Here is a 23,487-nt window from a genome sequence, read left to right as displayed (position 1 = left end):
CAGGTGTCTTTCACATTTCATCATATTTAATGATATTTCTAGGCCCTTGCTTTCTTGTTTCTGAAAGTGATTTGTACAGGTAGCAAATTCCAACCAGTAAGCATGAATTTTGTAACAATATTTCATAGATTCTTAGATGCACACTTATGTTTGCATTTTACATGCTAGAAACTAGTATGTATTTTATGATTGACAGCATCTTACAATTAACCGGCACATTTTTCATTTTCTTGGTTATACATAAAATAATGGTTCATCATTGACTGCATAGCATCTTAGGTTCTATGAAATATGGTAGGTATTAGAAGGTAGTCTTTATTTCCAATACTTGGATCTCTTTTCAGTATCTCTGGTTCTTCAAAAATTTTGGATGTTACAGAGTGTGATAGTTAACATCTTATGTCAACTTGACTGGCCCTGATTAAATATTATTTCTGAGTGTGTATATGAAGGTGTTCCGAGATGAAATTAGCATTTGAATTGGTGGACTCAGTAGATTGCCCTCCCTCATGGGGGTGGAATCATCCAATCTGTTGAGGGCTTAAATAGAACAAAAAACCGAGGAAGGAGGTATTTGCCCCTTTATGTTTCTGCCTGCCTGCTTGAGTTGAGTAATCTCATCTCATCCTCTCTGGCCTTTAGACTGGAATTTACACCATCAGCTTCCCTGATATATATATTTATATATATATTTATATATATATATAAATATATTTATATATATATATAAATATATATTTATATATATATAAATATATATATATATAAAAATATATATATATATAATATATATATATATATATATATTATATATATATATATAATTTCCTATTGGTCTCTGTCTCTGGTCTCCTATATATATATATATATATATATATATATATATATATGTATACACACACATACATAATTCCTATTGGTCTCTGTCTCTGGCAAACCCTGACTAAAACAGAGAGGACATAAATTTGATTCACAAAAACTTGGATACATTATTATTGTTATAAGACTTGCTGTTTTGGGAGAATAAAGCCATTGGTACAATGTCTTGCCAAGCATCATCAGCATATGTACTTCTTAAAGATTTATATGTTACAGAATGTCCATATCTCATTACAACAATGCAGAATTCCTTTCTAGTTTGACTCCTTTCTCACATAATTGAGAAATAGGGTATCAATCTGTTCCTACTTTAGAAATGTTTATTCTCAGAGATCTATCTATGTAACGAGACTGTACAACCTCAGCTCTGGATAGAATTACTTTAACAGAAATAAATTATAATATTATATGGATAACTTTTGCTCAGAAGTTTTCTAAGCAACAATCATTTTTGGACAATCTCTGTCTTTTGTCAAACTGTTCCCTAGGCCATCACAAATTACGCTGTTCAAAACCACTTACTTAATGAAAAATATCCTGAAAAACTGCTGTCAAAGAATAGAGGTAGCTCAATTTTTTCTTTCCTTTTTCTTTTTTTGTTTTTTGCTTTAGTCTCCTATTATTAGTTTTCATCTGTTTATTATTAACTTTTTTCTATCATTTCTAATTGTTGTAAGCAGCATCAAATTATCTTTGGGAGGGGCGCCTGGGTGGCTCAGTCGGTTAAGCGTCTGACTTCAGCTCAGGTCATGAGCTCACAGTTTGTGGGTGCAAGCCCCACATCGGGCTCTGTGCTGACAGCTCAGAGCCCGGAGCCCGGAGCCCAGAGCCTGTTTCAGATTCTGTGTCTACCTCTCTCTATGCCCCTCCCCCACTCGTGCTCTGTCTCCCTCTGTGTCAAAAATAAATAAACATTAAAAAAAATTATCTTTGGGAACATGTTCAGTTTAAATCAATTAATATGACTACAAAAAATTTTACATAAAGCATATATAAATTTATATATCACCCAATTTATAATGAAACTTTTATAATAGGACAAAACAAAGTCAAATTATTTTTCTAACAAATTAAATTATATAAATATTGAGTAAAATTGTACACTTGGACACAGTTAACATTTTGTTAGTTTTTTTCAACAAACTTAAGAGGTGCTTTTTGCCTTTAGAACAGAGCAGTGTGGGGGCGCCTGGGTGGCTCAGTCGGTTAAGCATCCGACTTCAGCTCAGGTCATGATCTCGCGGTCTGTGAGTTCAAGCCCCGTGTCGGGCTCTGGGCTGACGGCTCAGAGCCTGGAGCCTGCTTCCGATTCTGTGTCTCCCTCTCTCTCTGCCCCTCCCCCGTTCATGCTCTGTCACTCTCTGTCTCAAAAATAAATAAACGTTAAAAAAAAAAAAAAAAAAAAAGAACAGAGCAGTGTGCCTTCTTTTACCTCTTTTACTTTTCCTTCTGTTATTTTTGTACGTAGTTACAATTTGAGTCAGGAACATTTGACATAATTTTTCTATTGATTCTTATGAATATGATTTTATAACTAGTGGTTTTATAATTTCCGTGTGAAATTATGTTCTTTTTCTATTTTATGTGAGAAAATAGACACTATAAAATTATCAGTATCTTGCCCTATGAAGATAATGGCAACCAAATGTTTTATTTATTTATTAAATTATTTTTTGGGAGAGCATAAGCAGGGGAGAGGCAGAGAAAAGGGGACAGAGGTTCCAAAGCAGGCTCTGCCTGATAGGCTGACAGCAGTGAACCCAATATGGTGCTTGAACCCACAAACCACAAGATCATGACCTGAGCCAAAGTTGGACATTCAACTGACTGAGCCACCCAGGTGTCCCCCCATATGTTTTATTTTGAGTGATATAGTGAATGTCCATGACATATAGATATTCTACAGGCTTACTACTTTATTCACGAAGTTTAACAATTTTTGTCATTGGATTGGAAATGTTTTTTTTAATAAAATTAAAGTTTATTTCTTTTTAAGAGAAAGAGAGTGTGAGCAAGGGAGGGACAGAGAAAGAGGGAGACAGAGAGTCCCAAGCAGGCTCCACACTGTCAGCCCAGAGCCTGATACAAGTTTCGATGTATGTGAGATCATAACCTGAGCTGAGATCCACAGTCAGATGCTTACCCAACTGAGCCACCCAGGCGCCCCTAGATTGGAAAATTTTTAATGAAAGTTTTCTACCTAAAATTAAAAAAAAAAATTTAGAGAGGTGAACATGTAATTGTTGAAACCATTTTACAACACAAAAGTTGTTGGCATGGTTCAAGGATGTGTTTTCAGTGATTTAAAAATCTTTTGTTTTTAGATTTATTGTCTCATAATGCAAAGGAAAAAAAAATATTTTAAGATAACTATCAAGTGACTGAAAGAGGAGGCACCTGATAGAATATTTGTTAAATGTGTTCATTTTATTGGTACATTTTCCGTAAAAATAATCTTTTTTTTCAAGTTATCATATTTTCCTTCATTTAAGACATTAGAATGTCCTAACCTAGCCATGACTGTGGATGCAAGAACAATCCTGTTCTTCAACTTTTTGATTACAAATGACAAGGAATAGAGGTGCCTGGGTGGCTCAGTTGGTTAAGTGACCAACTTCAGCTCAGGTCATGATCTCGCTGTTCCTGAGTTTGGGCCTCCTGACGGGCCCTCTGCTGACAGCTCTGTGTCTTCCTCTCTCTCTACCCCTCTCCCACTTGCGCTCTGTCTCTCTCTCAAAAATAAACATTAAAAAAATGTTTTTTAATTAAAAAAATGCCAAGGAAAGGTAGTGATTCACATTGCTATATTCAGACCACTGTGTTAAAGCGATACATTCAAAGGCATTTTAAATGATGCATCCTTCTTTCTAAATAATTAATCAATATGGCACACATTTTTTTTTCTCATTGGTAAAGGTATATTCAGAGACAGTAAAGTCTACCAAATATAGGAAACCTAATATGGGACACCCCAAGGAATAATTTTGCAAAAGATGCAAGGTATGCCCATCTATAGTTGCTTCTGGACCTAGATTTGACTAAGTAGAGATTCATTCCATTATGGAAATAGGAAAAATACTAAAATCTCAGGGTTTTTCCAACTGTATTAGTCAGCTTGGGCTGCCATAACAAAATACTACAGACTGAGTCTTTTAAACAACAGAAATTTATTTCTCACTGTTCAAGGTCAAAGTGCCAGCCAAGTCAGTTACTTATAAAGGTTCTCTTCCTGGTTTATAGAAGGCCACCTTCTCACTTAGCAATATGCATTGAAGGTTTGTCCATGTCTTTTGATGGCTTCATATCTCCTTTCTTTTTAGCACTGAATAATATTCCATTTCTGGATGTACCAACTAGAGCTAATCCTATTAGATCAGGACCTCAACTTCATGACTTTGTTTAACTTTAATGACTTCCTTAGAGGCACCATCTTCAACTATAGCCACACTTGGGGTTAGAACTTCAACATACAGATTTGGGGAAGATACATTCAGTGCATAACAGCACCCCCCCCCCCCCTTGCTTTATAAACCAGAAAAAGATCCATACAGAATGATGGGAAACTCAAGATTAAAAGAGACCTAAAAATTATGAAGATAAAGCTTTCCTTTGGTGTTTTCTATCAAAAACCTTTTAAATAACTTGTTAAGTAAATTCATGGGAAAACTTGATTCTCAGTTGAAAACATTTTCTGGGACATTACTACCTTCCCTCCTTGTATATGTCTCTTCAGTCTTTTCTAAGTTGTTACAGATTCCCTTCTACTACAGAATAATCCACTGCCCTAAGATTCTTAACTTGGGTCATGTTCAAGAGCTTAAAGAACTATTTGAAACTGTATGAAAATTTTTGTGTTGTTCCTATTTTTTTATTTTAGGTGCATAGCTTTTATCAGATTTAAAAACGGTCTATGACAGCACTATGACAGACTATGGTAAGACTCTATCTTACCAGAGTGATGCAGTTTTCTGGTTTGAAAGTCTCTTTTGAGGGTAGATGTGGCATATCCACTCAAAAAAAAGCTAGTAAGAGGTATTTTGGATGTTCAAAGTACTGAGCTTCATGCTAAGAATAGAAAAACGAATACCATAATTCTGTAATAAAGACTCAGTAAAATACAGAATAATAAGGAAGAGTTGAAGAGAGGTAAATTTATTGAACACACAATTTTTTCTGACTCTAAAAACTTTTTTTTTTAATTTCACTATGCCCAGTTTGACTTGCCTCCTTCTGAACCTTATTAAAGCTGCAGGATATTGGGCATGAAGTATCTAATCAGTTTTTTTCTCATTATGAGTTGACATTATGTTGGGGAAAGGATGAAATTTAGCAGTGTTGCACTTATTTTGCAAGTGGACAAGTGGAGGCTTTCATTTTCAATTTTTTTTTTAATGTTTATTTATTTTTGAGACAGAGAGAGACAGAGCATGAATGGGGGAGGGGCAGAGAGAGAGGGAGACACAGAATCTGAAGCAGGCTCCAGGCTCTGAGCCGTCAGCCCAGAGCCCGCCGCGGGGCTAGAACTCGCTGACCACGAGATCGTGACCTGAGCTGAAGTCGGACGCTTAACCGACTGAGCCACCCAGGCGCCCCTCAACTTTTTTTTAATTGAAGTATAGTTGACACATAATGTTACATTAGTTTCAGATATATAATAGTGATTCAACAACTCTGTACTATGCTATGCTCACCACAAGTATAGCTACCATCTGCTACCATGCAATGCTATTGACTATATTCCCTGTGCTGTGCCTTTTATCCCATGACTTATTCATTCCATAACTGGAAGGCTGTATCTCCTACTCCCCCCACTCCCCTTCACCCACATTGGCCATCCTCCCCTCTGGCAACCATCAGTTTGTTCTCTGTATTTATGGGTCTATTTCTGCTTTTGGTTGCTTTGGTTATTCATTTTGGTTTTTAGATTCCACATACAAGTAACATTGTATGATATTGTTCTTTGTCTGACTTATTTCACTTAGCACAATACCCTCTAGGTCCATCCATGTTGACACAAATGGCAAGATCTCTTTTTTATGGCTGAGTAATATTCCACCATGTATATATACATATCTTCTTTATCCATTCATCTATCGTTGGACACCTGAGTTGCTTCCATACCTTGGCTATTATAAATAATGCTACAATAAACATAGAATCTTTCATCTTCAATTTTAATTTCAAGAAAGAAATTCTACATTGTTCTTTAAAATCTCCTCCAATTCATACACATAGACTAGGATTGATCCGAAAGAGAAAAAGCAGAGAGTGAGCCTACAGGTAAGAAAGATAATCAACTCTACAGCCAGTTTTTGCAGCAAGAATCCAAAAAAAGGGGAAATCTCTGAAGAAATTCAATTCACTGATAATTATATGAGCTTAAAGGTTATACTTAAAGCAAATGTGTAAGACAAGACCTAAGACAAATAACAAGGGCCTTGAAGCAAGAAGCACATACCCTTCCAGTCTATGTGGGATACAAGAAGCAGGTCCAAAAGGGACCATAACATTAACATGTACTAGAAAGAGACTGAGTTCGACATGCAATATACAATTTGTTGTACAAATCCTTCTTGACTTATAATGTGATTACATCTGAGAGCTGTAGCTCACTGCTGCTGCCTAGCATCACAAGAGAGCATCGCTCAGGAAAATATCAAAATTCATAACTTGAAGTACAATTCCTAGTGAATGCACATCACTGTTGCACTATCATAAGGTTGAAAAATCATTAAGTTGAATCATTGTAAGTGGGGGACCATCTGCATGTATCTATGTTGAGTAATTTATATACATACTTCCCAGTATAGGAGGTGGGTCCCATTACTCCCCATCTATTCTTCTCTGTCCTCAGCAACTACTATGTTAGTTTCCTACAGCTGCTGTAACAATTCGAATTTATTATCTCACAGAGCTATAGTTTGGAAGTCCTAAATGGGTCGCATTGAGCTAAAATTGAGGTGTGCCTTCCTTTCTGGAGGCTCTAGGGGAGAAGAGGTTTTCTTGCCCTTTCCAGCTATCCAGGCTTCCCAAGTTCCTGCATCCTTGGGTCTCTTCCATCTTCAGTAATAGCTGGTCAAGTCTTATATTGCATCACTCTGACACTGACTCTTCTACCTCCTTCTTTCACATAAAAGGTCTCTTATGATTACATTAGGTAATCCAGGATGATCTCTATTTTAAGGTCAGATGATTAGCAACCTTCATTCCATCCACAGCCTTTGTTATGTAATATATGACAGATTCCGGTAATTAGTACTTGGACAACTTTGGGGAGGTGGGGGGCATGATTCTGTCTACCACAACTACCAAGGTAAAAAACACTTTAAGTAATGTTTCCTATAATAGTATGACAGGATAGACATTTCCTGAGCTGTAAACCTTCTTGTACCCAGTCTCTTATACCCATTAAAGTGACTGAGAAAGCAAGAAGTATATTGTTACTACAGGATGTGTAGTTATTAAGTTAACTTAGGACTCAGATGTGAGATGATGTAGCCTTCTCTAAACTGAAGAATATGAAACTCAGAGAGATTTCTGATTCTTCATGTCACAGAAAGTCAATGTTAAAACCTCAAATTACTTCCACTGTTTCTGATTTATTTTCTCAGTGCAATGCTATCATTAATATTATTTATTATATAATTGGAGAAATTTAAAAAAAAGAGGGGGCGCCTGTGTGGCTTAGTCAGTTGAGTATATGACTCGTGATTTTGGCTCAGGTCATGAGGGGTTGTGGGATCGAGCCCCACGTGCGGCTCCATGCTGAACGTGGAGCCTGCTTGGGACTATTTCTCTTTCTCTCTCTCTTTCAAAAAAAAAAAAAGAAAGAAAGAAAAAAGGAAATAAAAATAAAAAACAAATAACCAAAAACCAAAAAAAAAAAAAAAAGTCATTTGCCTAGAGTTACAGTAGGCATAACTGTCTCCATTTTACCTTTTTAAAGGTGAGGAACATGGGACTCTTTAGTAACCACACTGCTGACATTGGCAGAGCCCAGGTTTGCCTGACTGCAAAGTCCATGCCCTGGCGGTAAGCATCTAGCCAGTCCACCACCATGTTATTATCATCAGGAATGTGAAAAGTCATGTTCTTGACTTGTAAGATCTCAGTAATTTAGTCTAGAAATTCACAATTGTTTTATAATTCCCATGAATATCTCTGGCTATTTCAAGTGATGCCATAAATTTTTAAACATAAAATAGAAGTCACGTTCTGAGTTAATCTATTTATGCTAATTCATTTTATTAAGAATATTTTTGATACATATCACCTTTTAAATAAGTAAAGAGAATTAATACGAGATAAGGGGCAGCCACAGCAATCTATTTGATGTTCAATTCCCCAAAATTGGAGCTTTAATACAATTACACTGTTTCTGAGATTCAAAGGCTCTCTCATTCTCTGTCTTTGAAGCAGGCTTCTTCCAACTTAAACATCGTTTCCGTAGCCTGATGTTTAGCACATTACTCAATAGTGTTGTCAAGTCTATATAAAATACACCATGAGAATGTTACAGAAAATTTACATTTTAAGTGGTAGGTTTCAGGGTGTGGGTGAGAGAAACATTCTTGCCCTTTGCATCATCTCCAACTGTTTTTTGCTTACAGAGAAAGATTGTTTACCCAATTGGCCTTTCTTCTGGCTTATTTCTGAGTACTGTGTAAGTGGAAAACACTCCTTCAAGAGCATGTAAAATATACCCCACCCTGTGTTTTGTGAATGTTGTCATCATGCACAGGTATTGAGTAATAGCCAGGGAAAGTCACGCTATGATGCTTCCACATCACCTATTAGGAACAATCAGGAACATGAAAGAGCAAGTGAGTCTCTCTGGACAGGGTTCACTTGCAGGAAGACACAGAGGCAGGGGAAGTGGAAGCATTAGAGGCTGAGGCACAAGACCAACTCGAATCTTAAACTTCTTTCGTTTGGTTTCAGTGATGAGACATCTAGGAAACAAATTGGGAAGTAAACTGAAGATAACTGTTCCTGTGATCTTTATTTTATCAAATAACGATCTTTTCTCTGAAGTTTTTCCCTGGCTTCAGCTCAAAGGCAATTTGACCGTTTAGTTTTCTGAGTGAATTTACGTAGAATGCTGAAATAAATTTCGCTTAATTTAGGCATTTAAATTAATTATTATTATTATTTTTTAAACATGTATTTTTCTTAATGTTTATTTATTTATTTTGAGAGAGGGAGAGTGTGTGTACAAGTGGAGGAGGGGGAGAGAGAGAGGGAGACAGAGAATTCCAAGCAGGCTCCGTGCTGTCAGCATGGAGTCCCAGGAGGGGTTTGAACTCACCAACTGTGAGATCATGACCTAGCAGAAACCCAGGGTTGGAGGCTCAACCAGTGGTGGAGCCACACAGGCGCCCTGCATTTAAATTAGTTATTATAGTGAAAGCAATCTGATCGCTTTTGAATGCCAATTATTGAGAGTCCTTGAAGTAATGACTTATGTCTGAATTAAAAAGCAGTAAATGATTTATCAAACTGTTTACTGTTTATCTTAAACAACTCCCCTCTACTTCATAGCCAGACTGTGGCTAAGCTCTGTAAAGGTTTGAGTCCTTAATAGTACATTGGAATTGGAGATGGAATTGGGGAACAATTGTTATTTCTAATCTTTCTTTTTTTTAACCTCAGCTTTGTTGATAACTATAGGAAATAAAGCAGCTCTGGGTTTCCTAAGTCTGTGATATTAAGTTTTTGAAATACAATTATTAAATAAGTTCTAACACATGTCGAAGATATCTATGTCTATATACAGTAAAACTTTGGATTGTGAGTAACTTGTTCTGAGAGTGTTCCGCAAGAGAAGCAAACATTTCTAATAAATTTTAACTTGATAAACAAACGATGTCTTGCAATACAAGTACTATGTGAGAGAGAGTTTTACTTTCCCAGCTTGGTTGGGTGTCCACTCTAGGATAATCTGTTGTAGCAGTTTGGATAAGGGTTAAGAAAACTAAATGATACAAAAATGGCCTATAACCCTATTCTTGCCACCAAGAATAGCATCACATCTCTTCCTTTTTTCTTTTAACTTTTTATTTTGAAATAACTATAGATTCATACGCTGTTTCAAAGAAATGTACAGGGAGGTACCATGCAACCTTCCTATCACCTCCTCTAATTTTGACATCTTACATAATTATAGTCTAATATCAAAATCAGGAAATTTACCTTGGTATAATCCATGGATCTTATTCAGATTTCCCCATTCATACCTGTATTTGTGTGAGTGTGTGTGTATAGTTCTATGCCATTATGGCACATATGTAGCTTTGTGTAACTACCACCTCAATCAAGTTGCAAAAATATTCAATCAGCACAAGTCTCCCTCATGCTACCCTTTTATAACTATAGCTACCCTGAAATTTCTCATCTGGTAACCACAGATCTGTTTTCTTTCCTTATAGTTTTGTTATTTCAAGAATGTTATAGAGAGAGAGAATCATAGAATAGGTAACTTGAAAGACTGGCTTTGTTTTTTTTCATTCACATAACTCCTTTGAGTTCCATCCAACTTGTTTTATGTGTCAATAGTTGTATTTGTTTTGCTGCATAGTACTTCATGATATGGATATACCACCGTTTGCCCCGGTTTGTTTAACCATTAACCTTTTGAAAGATATCTGAATTATTTTGCCCAGGGCTATTATGGATAAAGTTGCTATGAACCTTCATGTAGAGACTTTTGCATGATTTTTTTCTGGGATAAATGTTCAAGAGCACAATTACTGGATTGTATAATGTGGTAGGTAAAATAATGGTCCTTCAAAGAGTTCCATGCACCAATCCCTAGAACTTGTGAATATGTTGCTTTACATGACACAAAGGACTTTGTATATGTGGAAAGAAATTATGGATCTTGAGGAAGGGAGATTTTCCTGGGTTACCTTCATGCGCCCAAAGTGATAAAAAGTGTTCTTATGGGAGGGAGGCAAGAGGATCAGGGTCAGAGATATTAAAAGATGATGCCCTTCTGGCTTTGAAGATAGAGAAAGGGAGCATGAGCCAAGTAATGTGGGTGGTTTCTGGAAGCTAGAAAAGGTGAGAGACAGATTCTCCCCTAACGATTCCAGAAGAAACACAGCCCTGATGACACCTTGATCTTAACTCATACAATCTATTTCTTACTTCTGACCTCCAGCACTATAGATAATAAATTTTTGTTGTTTTAATCCATGAAGTTTGTAGTAATTTGTCATAGCATGAATAGAATACTAACATATGTGGTAAGAGAATTTTTAGTTTTAGAAGAAACTGCCAAACTATTTTTCTAGAGTGGATATTTTGCTTTCTAAGATCTTACTCTTTCTTCAAGAATCAACACATATTCTGCTTCTTTCATGAAGCCTACTCTTATGCACTTATTGACTATTTTGTGATGTCTTTTAAGTATCAGACACTATTCTGAGAGCAGTGAATGATGCAAACCAGGTTGTTACTTTCTTGGACATGAAATTCTAGTGATGGGACACAGATAATAAGTAAGCATACAAATCAAGGTAATAACAGAAATAAATGCCAGAAAGAAGATGAAAGAGCTTTAGTTGCTTTAGTTGAGGTGGTTGGAGGAGGCCTTTCTAAGAGGGGAAATTTGAGCCAAGATTTGGGTGTTGAGAAGGATCCAACCATGTGGAAATATGAAGAAGGAATTTTCTAAACAGGGGCAACAGCTTGAGAACCTTTGGTGGTAAGCTAATCAGAAAAAAGTTGTGGTGGGAACACAGTGAACAAGGGTAGGAAATTATGGTAGATGAGATTGGGTAGTTAGGCAGGGGACTGATCACTGAGATTTTCTAGGATATAGTTAAGAGTTTGGATTTGTCCACTGTGTAATAGGAAGTCACTCCTTTTCAAATAGGAGGGGAACACGATCTGATGTATGTTTGAAAATGACCAGTCTCATTGCTATAAGGAAAATGGTTTGGAATGAGGCAAAGAATAAAGAAGGGAAACCAATTGAGAGATAATTGCATCAGCTAGGTTGGTAATATTGGAGTTAGAGAAAGGGTGACAGGTGTAGGATTTGTTTGTGGGTTAGAGTCAACAAGATTGCTGCTGGATTGGCTAAGGGCATTATGGAAAGAGAGGTTTTTGCTTGAGAACAAGAAGATGGTGGTATACTTAACTTTTGAAGATTATTATTTTGGGTATATGGTGCCAAGAGGGCAGAGATTGTAAAATAAGGTATTAAATTTATGTAGTTGAGTGGATAGGTTGTCATTGACAGTTGGGAGATTGGTTCTACAGCCATAAATTTGGGAGTTATAATTAATGTCTCAATTTATGAGTGTGTATGGGATTGACCCAGATAAGGGCAGATAAAGAGGGGGATCAAGACATTTCAATTTATACAGTGGAGGATGAAGAGATTTTTTTTAAAAAAATCTGAGTAATTGCACTCCATGAAGGTGGAGAAAGACCAGGAAGTATCAGACCATGAAACCAAGGAAAAAAAAAATCTTTCACTAAGGAAACTGCAGGCATTTGCGTTGAATGCTAGTAAGAAGTCAAATAAACCGATTAGGAGGATGGCTGAAATGAAGTTGCACCAGTAAAGTACAATAGAGGGAGAGAATGAAGGAGCGAATATAATGATGGGCAATGGAAACTGAGCTCGATGCCTACGGAAGGAAATGAGATAAGTGGGGTAATGAATAGTGATGAGGTCAATGGATCAGTAGGCTCAGTGAAGTTAGAGAGTTATATGTTAAAGTGTGAGTGTTGAAATAGGTGAGCTAGAAGGTGAGTCAAGGAAGATGCTTGAAACCAAGATTTTGGAAATGGTACAGCAATTGATGATAAGATCAAGGTATGGATAATCATAGGAAATGGTGGAAGAAGGTATCACAGGAATGAAGAAGGCTAAGGAAGAGAAAAGCCAGGCAGGATTAGGTAGGTGGTCCATGCAGATATTACCAAAATATCAACATTAGGAGTACAACAGAAGTCCATCAGCCAGGTATTAATGATTTGCCCAACTGAACATAACATCCCCCTCTTTGAACTTCCTTTTAATTTTGTACCTCCTTAACAATTTTGTCTTCTTTTTGCTTTTGGTGTACTTGGTTTTTTTCCCTTCTTCTAGATTAGGCAATGAAAACAAGTTTGGTGCTATCTCCTATAGCACAAAGCACACATTTTCCAATTCAGTGTTGCAATGAACAAGTCTCTCTCTGAGGGCAGAACCATTTCATTAAGGTTCAGTCTAGTTTGAAATAGATAGGAGAATGCAAGACAATGGTTTAAGTACGGCGCTTTAGAGAAATCATATGTCTTATGACAAAGATATATGGAAACAGTCAAAATTTATTGTAGAAGAGATTTTTCCATTCTTAAATAGTATAAAAATAAACAGGCATTTGTTTCAACAGTTACATTTGACATTAAGTTAATTTAAATACACATTTGTCTTAGGCACCAAAACCTTTGTATACTATATTCCAAATTCCTAGGTTTGGTCAGCAGGTTGATGTTAATAAAAGTTTTTTTTTTTTTAATCAATGAAGTTAACAGTTTTTAATACACGCCCTTCTAATATTGACCATTTCTTTATTAACTATAAAATTTTTAAACATAAAATCTTAAAAAATCCCCTGAGTTATTTCCTTTAATGAAATTTCAATTTCTCTACCTAAAAGACATGCTTTTGCAATTATTTACAAATACTGATGTCATCTGTAATCAGTGCTTGATTTAAAAATATTAAAACTCACAGTGCTTTGCACACATCTCCTCAGTAAGTTATAGCTGAATGAATTAATGAAGGATCCACAGGTCCTTCAAAAAATGTATAAAAGGTCAGTCTTGTGGTGTATCCAGGCTAATGAGACACAGTGTTCTCTGTGGGCTGGTGTATGGGTAAACCTTCCATATTTCATTACACCAGAGTTGGGTTGCTGAAAATTTATTCAGAAATTTTAATCTAATAATTTTTCTTGTAGTTTACATAGTAATTCAGAGTTAATCTCAAAGAAGATATACCGATTCTCACATAATGAAAAAAAAAATCAATGATTGCAGCCTAAATAAACCTAGTTTATAATAACGTCCTAACAAGACATAAATAATAATCCTCAATAAATTAAGTAGTATACAGTACCAGCAAATGTCAGCTGACAATGATATGTGGAAAAGAAGAAACGTGTTCTTCCTGGGAACTATTCAGGAATTGTTTGGCTTTGTTTTTCAAGAAGAAAGGACATTCATTAGAATAGAAATACAACTTTCTTCTATCAAGAACCCCCTGCAGTTCTCCGTAATGCATTCAAAGCCTACATGTAAGCCTACAAAGAGGCTTCTTCCATTACACTTAGTTAAAATTAACTATAAATAAATTTCTCTGCTTTTCACTTAAAATAAGTGTATGTCCTTTTGTAGAGGCTTTTTTAAGGGCTGTTTTTTTTTTTTTCTCTTTCATTTTTGTTAAGAGGAGCTAAGTTACTAGTAGTCCTGAGTTGAGGTTTTCCTGAAAACTTGCAAAAGTTCAGATACGAAAATATAAACAGAGGGAAAAGATAAGAAAGAAAATAGAGTCCACAGAAAGATGAACTCAGATCTTAAAATCAAGAAAACAAAATAGAAGGAGTAAACTGATCAGAAGAGAGTTTCTCCCAGTACAATGGCTAACAGAAGAAAAGAAAAGAACAGGTGCAGGTAGTTGCTTCTAATGCATCATGGAGGATACACTGGAAATCCCAGGGTATACACTGGAAAAAAAACTTGCAGCATTTTGCCATCTTGGACCAGCATTTAAATGTCCAAACAGCTTTGCTTTTGTTATTATAAATAATTTAAACTGAAATTCAAGTAAAAGGATGTCAAACTCATTTCCCATCAGTTTATAAAAAAGAATGAAAACTGTTTTCCCCTTTAACCTGAAGGAATGACATCTTTAAAGCAGTGACATGAAAATCTTCACAAGTATGACCCCTTTCTCCTTAACAGAAGATGTTAAGTAACATAAGGAGTTTAACATAAATATTAAATAATTAAGTTAAAGGGGCGCCTGGGTGGCGCAGTCGGTTAAGCGTCCGACTTCAGCCAGGTCACGATCTCGCGGCCCGTGAGTTCGAGCCCCGCGTCAGGCTCTGGGCTGATGGCTCGGAGCCTGGAGCCTGTTTCCGATTCTGTGTCTCCCTCTCTCTCTGCCCCTCCCCCATTCATGCTCTGTCTCTCTCTGTCCCAAAAATAAATTAAAAAACGTTGAAAAAAAAAAAATTAAAAAAAAAATAAATAATTAAGTTAAAAGAAATAGTCCATATAAATAAATAAATAGGATTAATACCCTTCTACAGTTCAGTTGAACGTTCTTTTAGCAGTACTGTGGGATTGATATCATCCAGTCCAGAGTGCGAAGAGCTTGCATTAATGGTGACTGTTTTGGTGAGCTGTGGATCTTGAACACTGAATGCAGTAAAAGGACAGCCCTTCACGTTATTGCAGATGAGAGACTGAATCGAGGCAGTGTTGATGATTTTAAAACCTACTTCTCCACCAAAAGTGCTAGGCTTCCAGTAGTCAGGAGAGCATATAGGATTACCCATAAGTCCTTTCAAGGAGAATGGTGCTCCCATTTCTACCATGGTCTCACCAAAGATGGCATCAGGGCGAGGCTTTTCTACCAGAAGGGCAGGATACAGCTCCATGGCATCAATATCACCATAAAGTGCTTCTAACCCCGCAGCCATTTCCTTCTCTCCTGTGAAGGTGACAAAGACAGATATACAACCAATGTAAAACTTTACCAAAAAAAAGTTTAAATCCTTTTAATCCTTTGCTCAATTTGCTTTCAACTTCTCTGTTGTTTCCATTTGACCCTTGATTCTTTTAAGAAGTTTCTCACCTGTGAGTTCTTCAAACGATGTATAGGGCTTCAGCCGAAAGCGTTTGCGATACTCATTAAGAGACTGGTACTTCATCTGTCTGCTCTGGTCGATTGAGGCCTTTGCTACTTGCTGCACTGCAGCTGGAACATTCCTACCACCAGCAACCTATGGAAAACGAATTAAGTTACAGGACAAAACTTTTAGGCATATTTATGGTGATTTCTGTCTTAAAAACATTCATTCCTTGGGTACAAAGTAGATAAGACTGATGTTCTCAGCTGAGACCTACACTATCCAATTTAGAAATTTTATTTCTAGGGGTGCCTGAGTGGCTCAGTGGGTTAAGTATACAGCTCCATCTCAGGTCGTGATCTCACAGTTCATGACTTCAAGCCCCACGTCGGGCTCTCTGCTTTGGATTCTCGTACTCTGCCTCTCTCTTTCTCAAAACTAAATACACATTAAAAAAAAATTAAGGAATATTTATTTCTATGATCTATAGATTGTATAATTATAGAAAGTTTTTGAAAATATATTTAAGGGATGACTGCATATTTCTATTTGATAACTGTAGACTACAAGTTCAGACTTTTCAAAAAAAAAGGTAGGCTTCTTTTTCAAGAAAAGAATTGACTAACAAAATAATTACTCTTTCAGTAAATTTAAGAAAAATCATTTCAGTGGCAGAAATTCTAGTTACTAATCCTTTGTTTCGTTTTTCAATAATAAGGCTTACCCTGCCAGCAATTTGCCTGCTGAATGATTCCACGAACTGGGTAAGCCCATGTTCCAGTAATATAGAGTTGTTGTAGACAAACTGCTGGAAATTGTACTCCTGGTCATCTATTTGCAAGGTGTCAGGCAGAAGGGGATGCCAGTGGTAGAGTGTGTTAAACTCAGCAGCAATACGGTTTTGGTATTGGAATTGTTGGTTGAAAAGCAGCTCTGGGTCAAACTTCAGTTTGAAGTGATAGCCACTCAAGTGTTGTACATAGTCTTCAATCACGATCTTAATGGTTTCTCCTATTTACACAAAACAAAAAAATTAGAGCATTAATCCTCTGGTTACCAACTTTCAAGCAGCTGAAATGCAATTCTGTTAATCCAGCATTCACTTGTATTTTTTCCTTTATACCATCCAAACAAAAGGTATTTCTATTACCAATCATGTTCAAGGATTGAATTCATCTGGAGCATGTGATTTTACATTGACTACAGTCTCCCAGAACTACTTAAAACATATCAAAGGTAACTAGTTGTCTCTGGGGAAGAGGGTTTTATTTAAATTCATTTCTCTTCTTGTTTACCTATCAGTATTAGCCTGCTCGTCTGGAACAACCGCTCATCATCCCACTCTGGATGCTCCTGTTTAAGCACATCACACACTCTGTTGTGTTCCCGCAGCCAAATTGTGGCGTACATCATCAGACCAGGCACCAGACCAAAGACCTCCTGGCCCACAGCAAACCGCAGGTGTTCAGGAACATGAGGTGGGTAGATCATCTCGACCTGAGTATCTTTGACTGTGGGAGGATACACCTCCCCATCGATTATCTAAAAAAATAACAGTAATAAAAATGTCAAATTTTAATCACTACAGATTTTAAAATATGGGTAAGTGGTGACTCATCATTAATTCTTAATACTCAAATGGCACACACCTGGTATTTCATCTTTCCATCCTTGAAAAGGCGCAGTTTATGCTGTCTATCCAAAGTTTCGCCATAAACATGACTTAAGTCCACCTGGAAGATTATGGAAAAATTTTATTTGTTACTGTTGAAGTTCTACAAAGTCTGTAATATCATTTATCATTAAATAGTTTGATAAAATACCTATTTTTCTCACAGCCACAAAATACTAAATTAATTCGTTTATCCACTGACACCACAAACCTAGATATGTCTCTTGTGTTTAAAGATATTTGTATCTCATATGGAGCCTATAAGTATATAATATGCTTTACTATAAGTGTATGGTATTTCTTTTAATAAGCATCAGAAAATGTATTATTGATATAAAATTCTTACTGATAAATTGAAACTGTGTCATTGAATTCCAAGGAATAATAATGCTGCAAAAATCTCCTAATAGCAGCGTAATCAGGGTACCAACAAAAGTTTGAAGAGACAAGTTTTTACAGTGCTAGTATTTTAAACTAAAAATATAAGAGCCAAATTACAAATAATAATAACATCTGTATGTATGTATGTGTGTGTGCATGTGTATATTTTTACTAAGCCAGTGAATTAAAATGTAAATTCCATTAATACACATTTCTGGAATAGAAATTCCATTTATAGACAGGGGATTTTTTAAAAAGAGGGGTAATTATTTGGCGTAGCAAATATATATATATGACCTTTAATATTAGCACTCAGTATGATTTTTGCTATAATTCCAATTTAATTCTGTCTTACCCCATGGCCCAGTCCTTTGGTGAAAGCTGGTCCTCGCTTATGATCTGTCTTGAAAAATTGATGGGTGAAGTGTTGGGCAAAAAATGCAAACATCATATTTGTGCCTTGGGGGTCAGGAATGAACTTTCTTCTTAGAAGAAATTTTTCCACAATCTCTTTTGAATCAGGAAGCTCTTTCTTGCCTGAAAAGTGAGAAAGCTAAGATAAGAATTCATCTACATATTAAGGAAGCAGATAGTAAATGGGGATTTGCGCGAGAAATACAATTGTGAACAGGGTTATAATGCAAATGGAAATTCTAAGATACAGGGAACACCTTATTGAATGATGTTATCTATTTTAACTAGTATTTTAACTAGTATTAATTCAGTATTAATGACAGAATTTGAAAACATGAAGACGTTACACCAAAATGCCCATTCACTTTCATAGGATAGTTTACAGAAAGTCACACTCTCAAAAAAAAAAAACAAAACAAACCAAAGAACAACAATAAACAAAACAAAAACCCTCCACAGATACCCAATAAGAAAGCAAAAAAAAAAAAAAAAAAAAAAAAAAGTGCTTTTATTAACAAATTACAGTTCAGTGTTGAATTTTTTAGGTAGCAATCTAGTCCCTATTGCAATGAACACCTCTCTACCCCCACTACACACTCACCTTTCACACCCATGGGTGTTGGGCAGTCATCAGCCACAGGGGGAAGAGCTCTGGTATAATAGGAGAGATTGGAAAAGGCTTCCCAGCTTTTATAGCCATAGTCCACATTGTAAGTTGGTGGGCTCTCAATCAAATGTGACCTGGCTGAAATTTTCAAGAAAACAAAAATTTTGTTTTAATTTTTCCCATACTCAAGACACACCAACGTTCATTTTTACTGTAAAATGGGCAAAGTGGCACTAAAGACTGAATTGAATTCCAACAACCAAAGATAACCCATTGTAAAACAGTTACACTTTAAAGTCTCACTGCTGCTTGTACTAAAAAATCAGAAAGAGTGATTCATTAAAATGCATTTTGGGACACCTGGGTGGCTCAGTGGGTTAAGCTTCGACTTTGGCTCAGGTCATGACCTCCCGGTTAGTGGGTCTGAGCCCATCAGGCTCCGAGCCTGGAGCCTGCTTCAGATTCTGTGTCTCCCTCTCTCTCTATCCCTTCCCTGCTCATGCTCTGTCTCTCTCAAAAATAAACATTAAAAAAATAAAATAAAATGCATCTTTAATAAAGTATATATACTTTACCCAAACATGATCTAGCCATCTTGAGTTTTCAAATAATCATCTACTTACTGCATAAGAGGCCTACAAAGGAATATCTGGGCATGAAACCCACTTTAGAAATAAAGTTATTTTCTTGCTCACCCAAATCCAGATTAACCATTTATTTTAATGGATGCAATGCTATGGCCCGTGGACATTTAGTAAACAAGTGGACCACACTTCCTTCACAAACTGGCAAGAGTAGTGAATTTAGAAGAGGTGTACAGGATTGTATGTAGAATTCGAAGTGAGACAGAACTTTCTAAACCAGATGAAACTGAGATGTCAATATTTTTGGCCATTAAGATAGAAGGAAAACTAAACTCATTTTATAACAAGAATGAAAATATATTTCAGGATTAGGTTTAATAACTTAAAGTTCTATAAAGTGCATTTTTCTTTGAGGAAGCTAAAAACCTTAGAAAGGGACTTGTACTTACATGTCAACACATATTTCATAATTATATTTTGCAGGAAGGGAATGTTATTGACAATGTTCCAGACTCCCTTGAAGTGGGTAAGTATGTAGTGCACTGTATTTGGAGTGGGTTTCAGGAATAACTTTATTCTTGTCAGAAATTCAGCTGCAAAAAAGAAGGAAAAAAAAAAAGGAGAGATTAACAGGACCCATTATAAGGTGCTAGTTTGTAAAGTGATAACTGGATACATTCCCAGTCCCAATGAGGGCACCCAAGGGCAAACTTACGTGTTGAACAGTTTTCACCATAGAATCCTGTTCGGGTACAGTCACACTTATACTGGTCAAATCCTATGCTCAGACATACACCTTGGTTTTGGCATGGGTTGGAACAGCAAGGATTTGCTACAATAAAAGTAAGGACAGTATATAAGTCATTCTTTAGTTTCTTAATTTTGACTTAAACATTTAGTTGTTTTACATACTATAGATCAACTTTATATTAATAAATTCAAGAAACATACATGTAGTCATGGGAAAACAGTTTTTTTTACCTGTCACATACAATGATCATAATGAAAATACCAACTCCCTTTTCTAAATAAGGGTAACAATATTCAACCACATTAGTCATGTTGCTAAGCTTTTTCTTAGTAACATTTTAGATGTTCAGCATTTTTAAGGAGCTCAAAAAAGTAGCACTTTCAAAATTAAAGGGTAAATTTAGGGTAAATTTCAATGTAAAAACAGCTTGTTTTTAAAATATTGATTCCTATTCTCTAATAGTAGGCACCACACACAAACATTTCACATACATTGATTGTTCCTGTCTTACCGTAATAACAATCTGCAAATTAGTATCACTATTCCTATTTAGCAAGATGAGAAACATGAGACCCACACCGGTTAAGTAACTGGCTCATGATGATCAGAGCTTGTGGCAAAAGGTGGGATATACACCCAGTTCCTTTGGACTCCAATGGTCCAACCTCTTTACCAAGTCAAACATCGTCTCCATTCCGGGACTGTTCACAGTACCGGGAGGACCCGGGAGGTCAGAGCGGAACCTCGTCCGGGGTTACGGTACCGAGGGTTCCCAGGTGCAGGGAGCCAGACCCACCTGCACGGCAGAGCGCCAGGGCGGCGCAGAGCAGCAGGGCGCGGGCAAGCATCTCGGCGGCGGGCGGAGCGCGGGCGGGCGGAGCGCGGGCGGGCGGAGGCGTTGCCGTATTTGGGCTCCCGCGGCGGAGCTGGAGGTGGCGCTGTGCGAAGTTCCCGAGTGTTTCCTGACGCTCGCTGCAAGTCGTTTGACAACTGGAAGCTAACGGAGAGAACCTTCCTTTTATGAGTGAAAACTAAGCCCACGTGACGACATGACTGTTTCTTTCCGCTTTTTTTTTTTTTTTTATCCCCCCAACTCTCCCCCTCCCCCTGTCTACTTAATTGCGTAAGACCCGAGTGGGGGCAGGAGTTTTACCCACGCAAATGAGAAAATCGGAAACCTGGGAAGCTGCCCTCGGCTTCCCCAAGGCGGGTGCAAAGCGAATTGCCCCCCTCCCTGCTCCGATCTCACGCTTCACCTTCTTCAGTCCCTCAGGTCCAGAATGCAATTTGCGCCAGATTCCCTTTCTCCCAGTCTTTGACCCGGAGCTTTCCGGACCCGGTGCCTCGGCGGATTCCCTTGGGTGGAGGGGAGACACTCGGCTTCCTCTCCCGGAATCCAAGCGGCTGGAGGTCCCAGAGCGCAGGGAATCCCCCGGCGCGGCCGCCCCCATGTCTCATCCTCAGGTCTTTGGGGGGCCGGAGGAGTCACAGTCTGGGCAGACGGGGCCAAGAAAGGCTGACATGTTTTACACGTCATGTACTTCAAACATGTCACCACTTTAGTGACGACCCTTAACCTGGTGTATATGCAGCACATACATACATATATACATTGTTTTTTGTTTTTGTTTTTTAATTTGGCAGGATGAAATGTAATAGCTATAGTCAGAGTACATATCCGTAACTTCAAAGCTAAGCTGTTCTTCACATAAATGTTGTTCTCCACACCCCCACCTCTTCCTTGCTTCTTGGAGACAGAAAAAAATGTTAATTCCTCTCCACAATACTGCTCCTAAGCAGTTATCCTGTAAATAGTCCATCTGAGCTTGAGGGATCACCACGATAACGTTTCCTCTCCTCTGATGAAAACAGGAAGGCAAGGCGCCCAGGGTCTGCGGGGATGCTAACTGTCCACAACATCTGCTTTAAAGCATTTCTTTCTTGGCCCCGCGGTTCACTTTGCTTAGCAGCCCTTCGCAGGAGATACACATAAAAGGAAAAAGATCCTTAAAATTTGATTTTTTGTCTTTTCTGCCCACTTTTCCAAGATGGTGAATGTGGCAATGGATCAAAGTACAACACTGCATTTATTTTTCAGTTGTCTGGGCTTATTAGTGCAAATTTTCTATTCTCATTTTTGGAACATGGTTTGATGAGGAATTGAGTGGAAAAGATGGATGGATGATTTTGACAATTCTGAATTTCTTTTTCCTTTGTTTTTATTTAATATCTTTTGGTGGTAGGAGGGTGAAATCCAAGCAAGAAGGAAGGAAGGAAGGAAGGAAGGAAAGAAGGAAGGAGAGAGAAAAAGAGAGAGAAAGATAGCAAAGTGGAGAATAAAAAGTTCAATTAAGCCATACATTCTTAGCACTAATGGAAAAAACAACATAAAACCTGAAGTAAATCTACACCAGATACCTCAATTTGTAGAAGTCTTGAAGAAAAAAAAAAAAAGACTCACTTGGAATTTTTTTTCTTGCCATTTGCTTAATGTACACAGTATCTAATTTTACATGAGACACAAATGACTAAAATTCCATCTCATCCAGGAAGCTTTTCTCCTCCTCTAGTCATATTTAATCATTCCATTTGTGACACTCCCACTTATTGTAGTAAGTCTTATATGAAATTTTAACTAAGAGCATAATTTTTTGAAATAATTCCACTTTTCTATTTCACTTTAAATAAGTAGGTTGTGTCTACTCAATTTTTAAACTGATATTTAGGACCACTAATTTGAGCTAGTTTAGGTGTCACTTAAGAATCCATACCCTGGCTCTGCTGGTGTATTGAAATTTTACATTATAATCCGGAATTTATGTTGAAGTCATCCTCATTGTTATCAGCACAGAGCCTGACACAGGGCCCGAACTCACGAACAGTGAGGTCATGATCTGAGCCAAAGTCAGACGCTTAACTGATTGAGCCACAAGGCGCCCCAAGAATGGGCCCAGTTTAGAAAGGAAATCCAAATATGGGCTTGAGGAAAAACCATCATGATATGATTTATTAAATAATTTTGACAAGTGTGAGAAAGTGAAGTCGAATGGATAGTACATATCAGGATGCTGGTCACGAGGGGATGTTAAATGTCCCAAACCAACTCCAGATGGCTACACATATTTTAGGTGGAAAAGTACTATGATTACTGTGCCATGATGTATCATACCATAAAAAATAAGGTTTTGATTATGCAAAACCATAGCTCTCACTTTTGTATATATTTAGTGTTTCTGTGTGTATTTTAGACGCACACACACATAAATATATATATAAATATATATACTATATATTTATATATAAATATATACTATATATAAATTTATACTATATATATTTAT

At 37.0% G+C, this 23,487-nt stretch overlaps 2 protein-coding genes across 2 annotated transcripts in view; one reads left to right on the top strand and one right to left on the bottom strand.

The window, feature by feature from the left end:
- Nucleotides 1-15,129: 15,129 nt before the first annotated feature.
- PTGS2 (prostaglandin-endoperoxide synthase 2) lies at nt 15,130-21,201 on the bottom strand. Its single transcript, XM_060643674.3, has 10 exons — nt 20,943-21,201; nt 20,111-20,227; nt 19,845-19,988; nt 18,806-18,949; nt 18,146-18,327; nt 17,387-17,470; nt 17,033-17,279; nt 16,462-16,748; nt 15,743-15,890; nt 15,130-15,598 (listed from the first exon to the last, which is right to left on the bottom strand). The coding sequence occupies exons 1-10, from the start codon at nt 20,992-20,994 to the stop codon at nt 15,189-15,191; spliced, it is 1,815 nt and encodes a 604-aa protein (XP_060499657.1). The 5' UTR covers nt 20,995-21,201; the 3' UTR covers nt 15,130-15,188.
- Nucleotides 19,612-23,487, top strand: part of LOC132686119 (uncharacterized) — a 30,018-nt gene continuing 26,142 nt past the window's right edge. The window contains exon 1 of the transcript XR_014136420.1: nt 19,612-19,921. The gene's annotated coding sequence lies outside the window, so the exon portion shown is untranslated. The remainder of the gene's footprint in view (nt 19,922-23,487) is intronic.

The sequence above is a fragment of the Panthera onca genome, chromosome F1 (assembly GCF_046562875.1).
Source record: "Panthera onca isolate mPanOnc1 chromosome F1, mPanOnc1 haplotype 2, whole genome shotgun sequence".
Classification (NCBI taxonomy): Eukaryota; Metazoa; Chordata; class Mammalia; order Carnivora; family Felidae; genus Panthera; species Panthera onca.
Note: the sequence above shows the minus strand (reverse complement) of the source record. Positions and strands in the feature narration are given on the sequence as shown.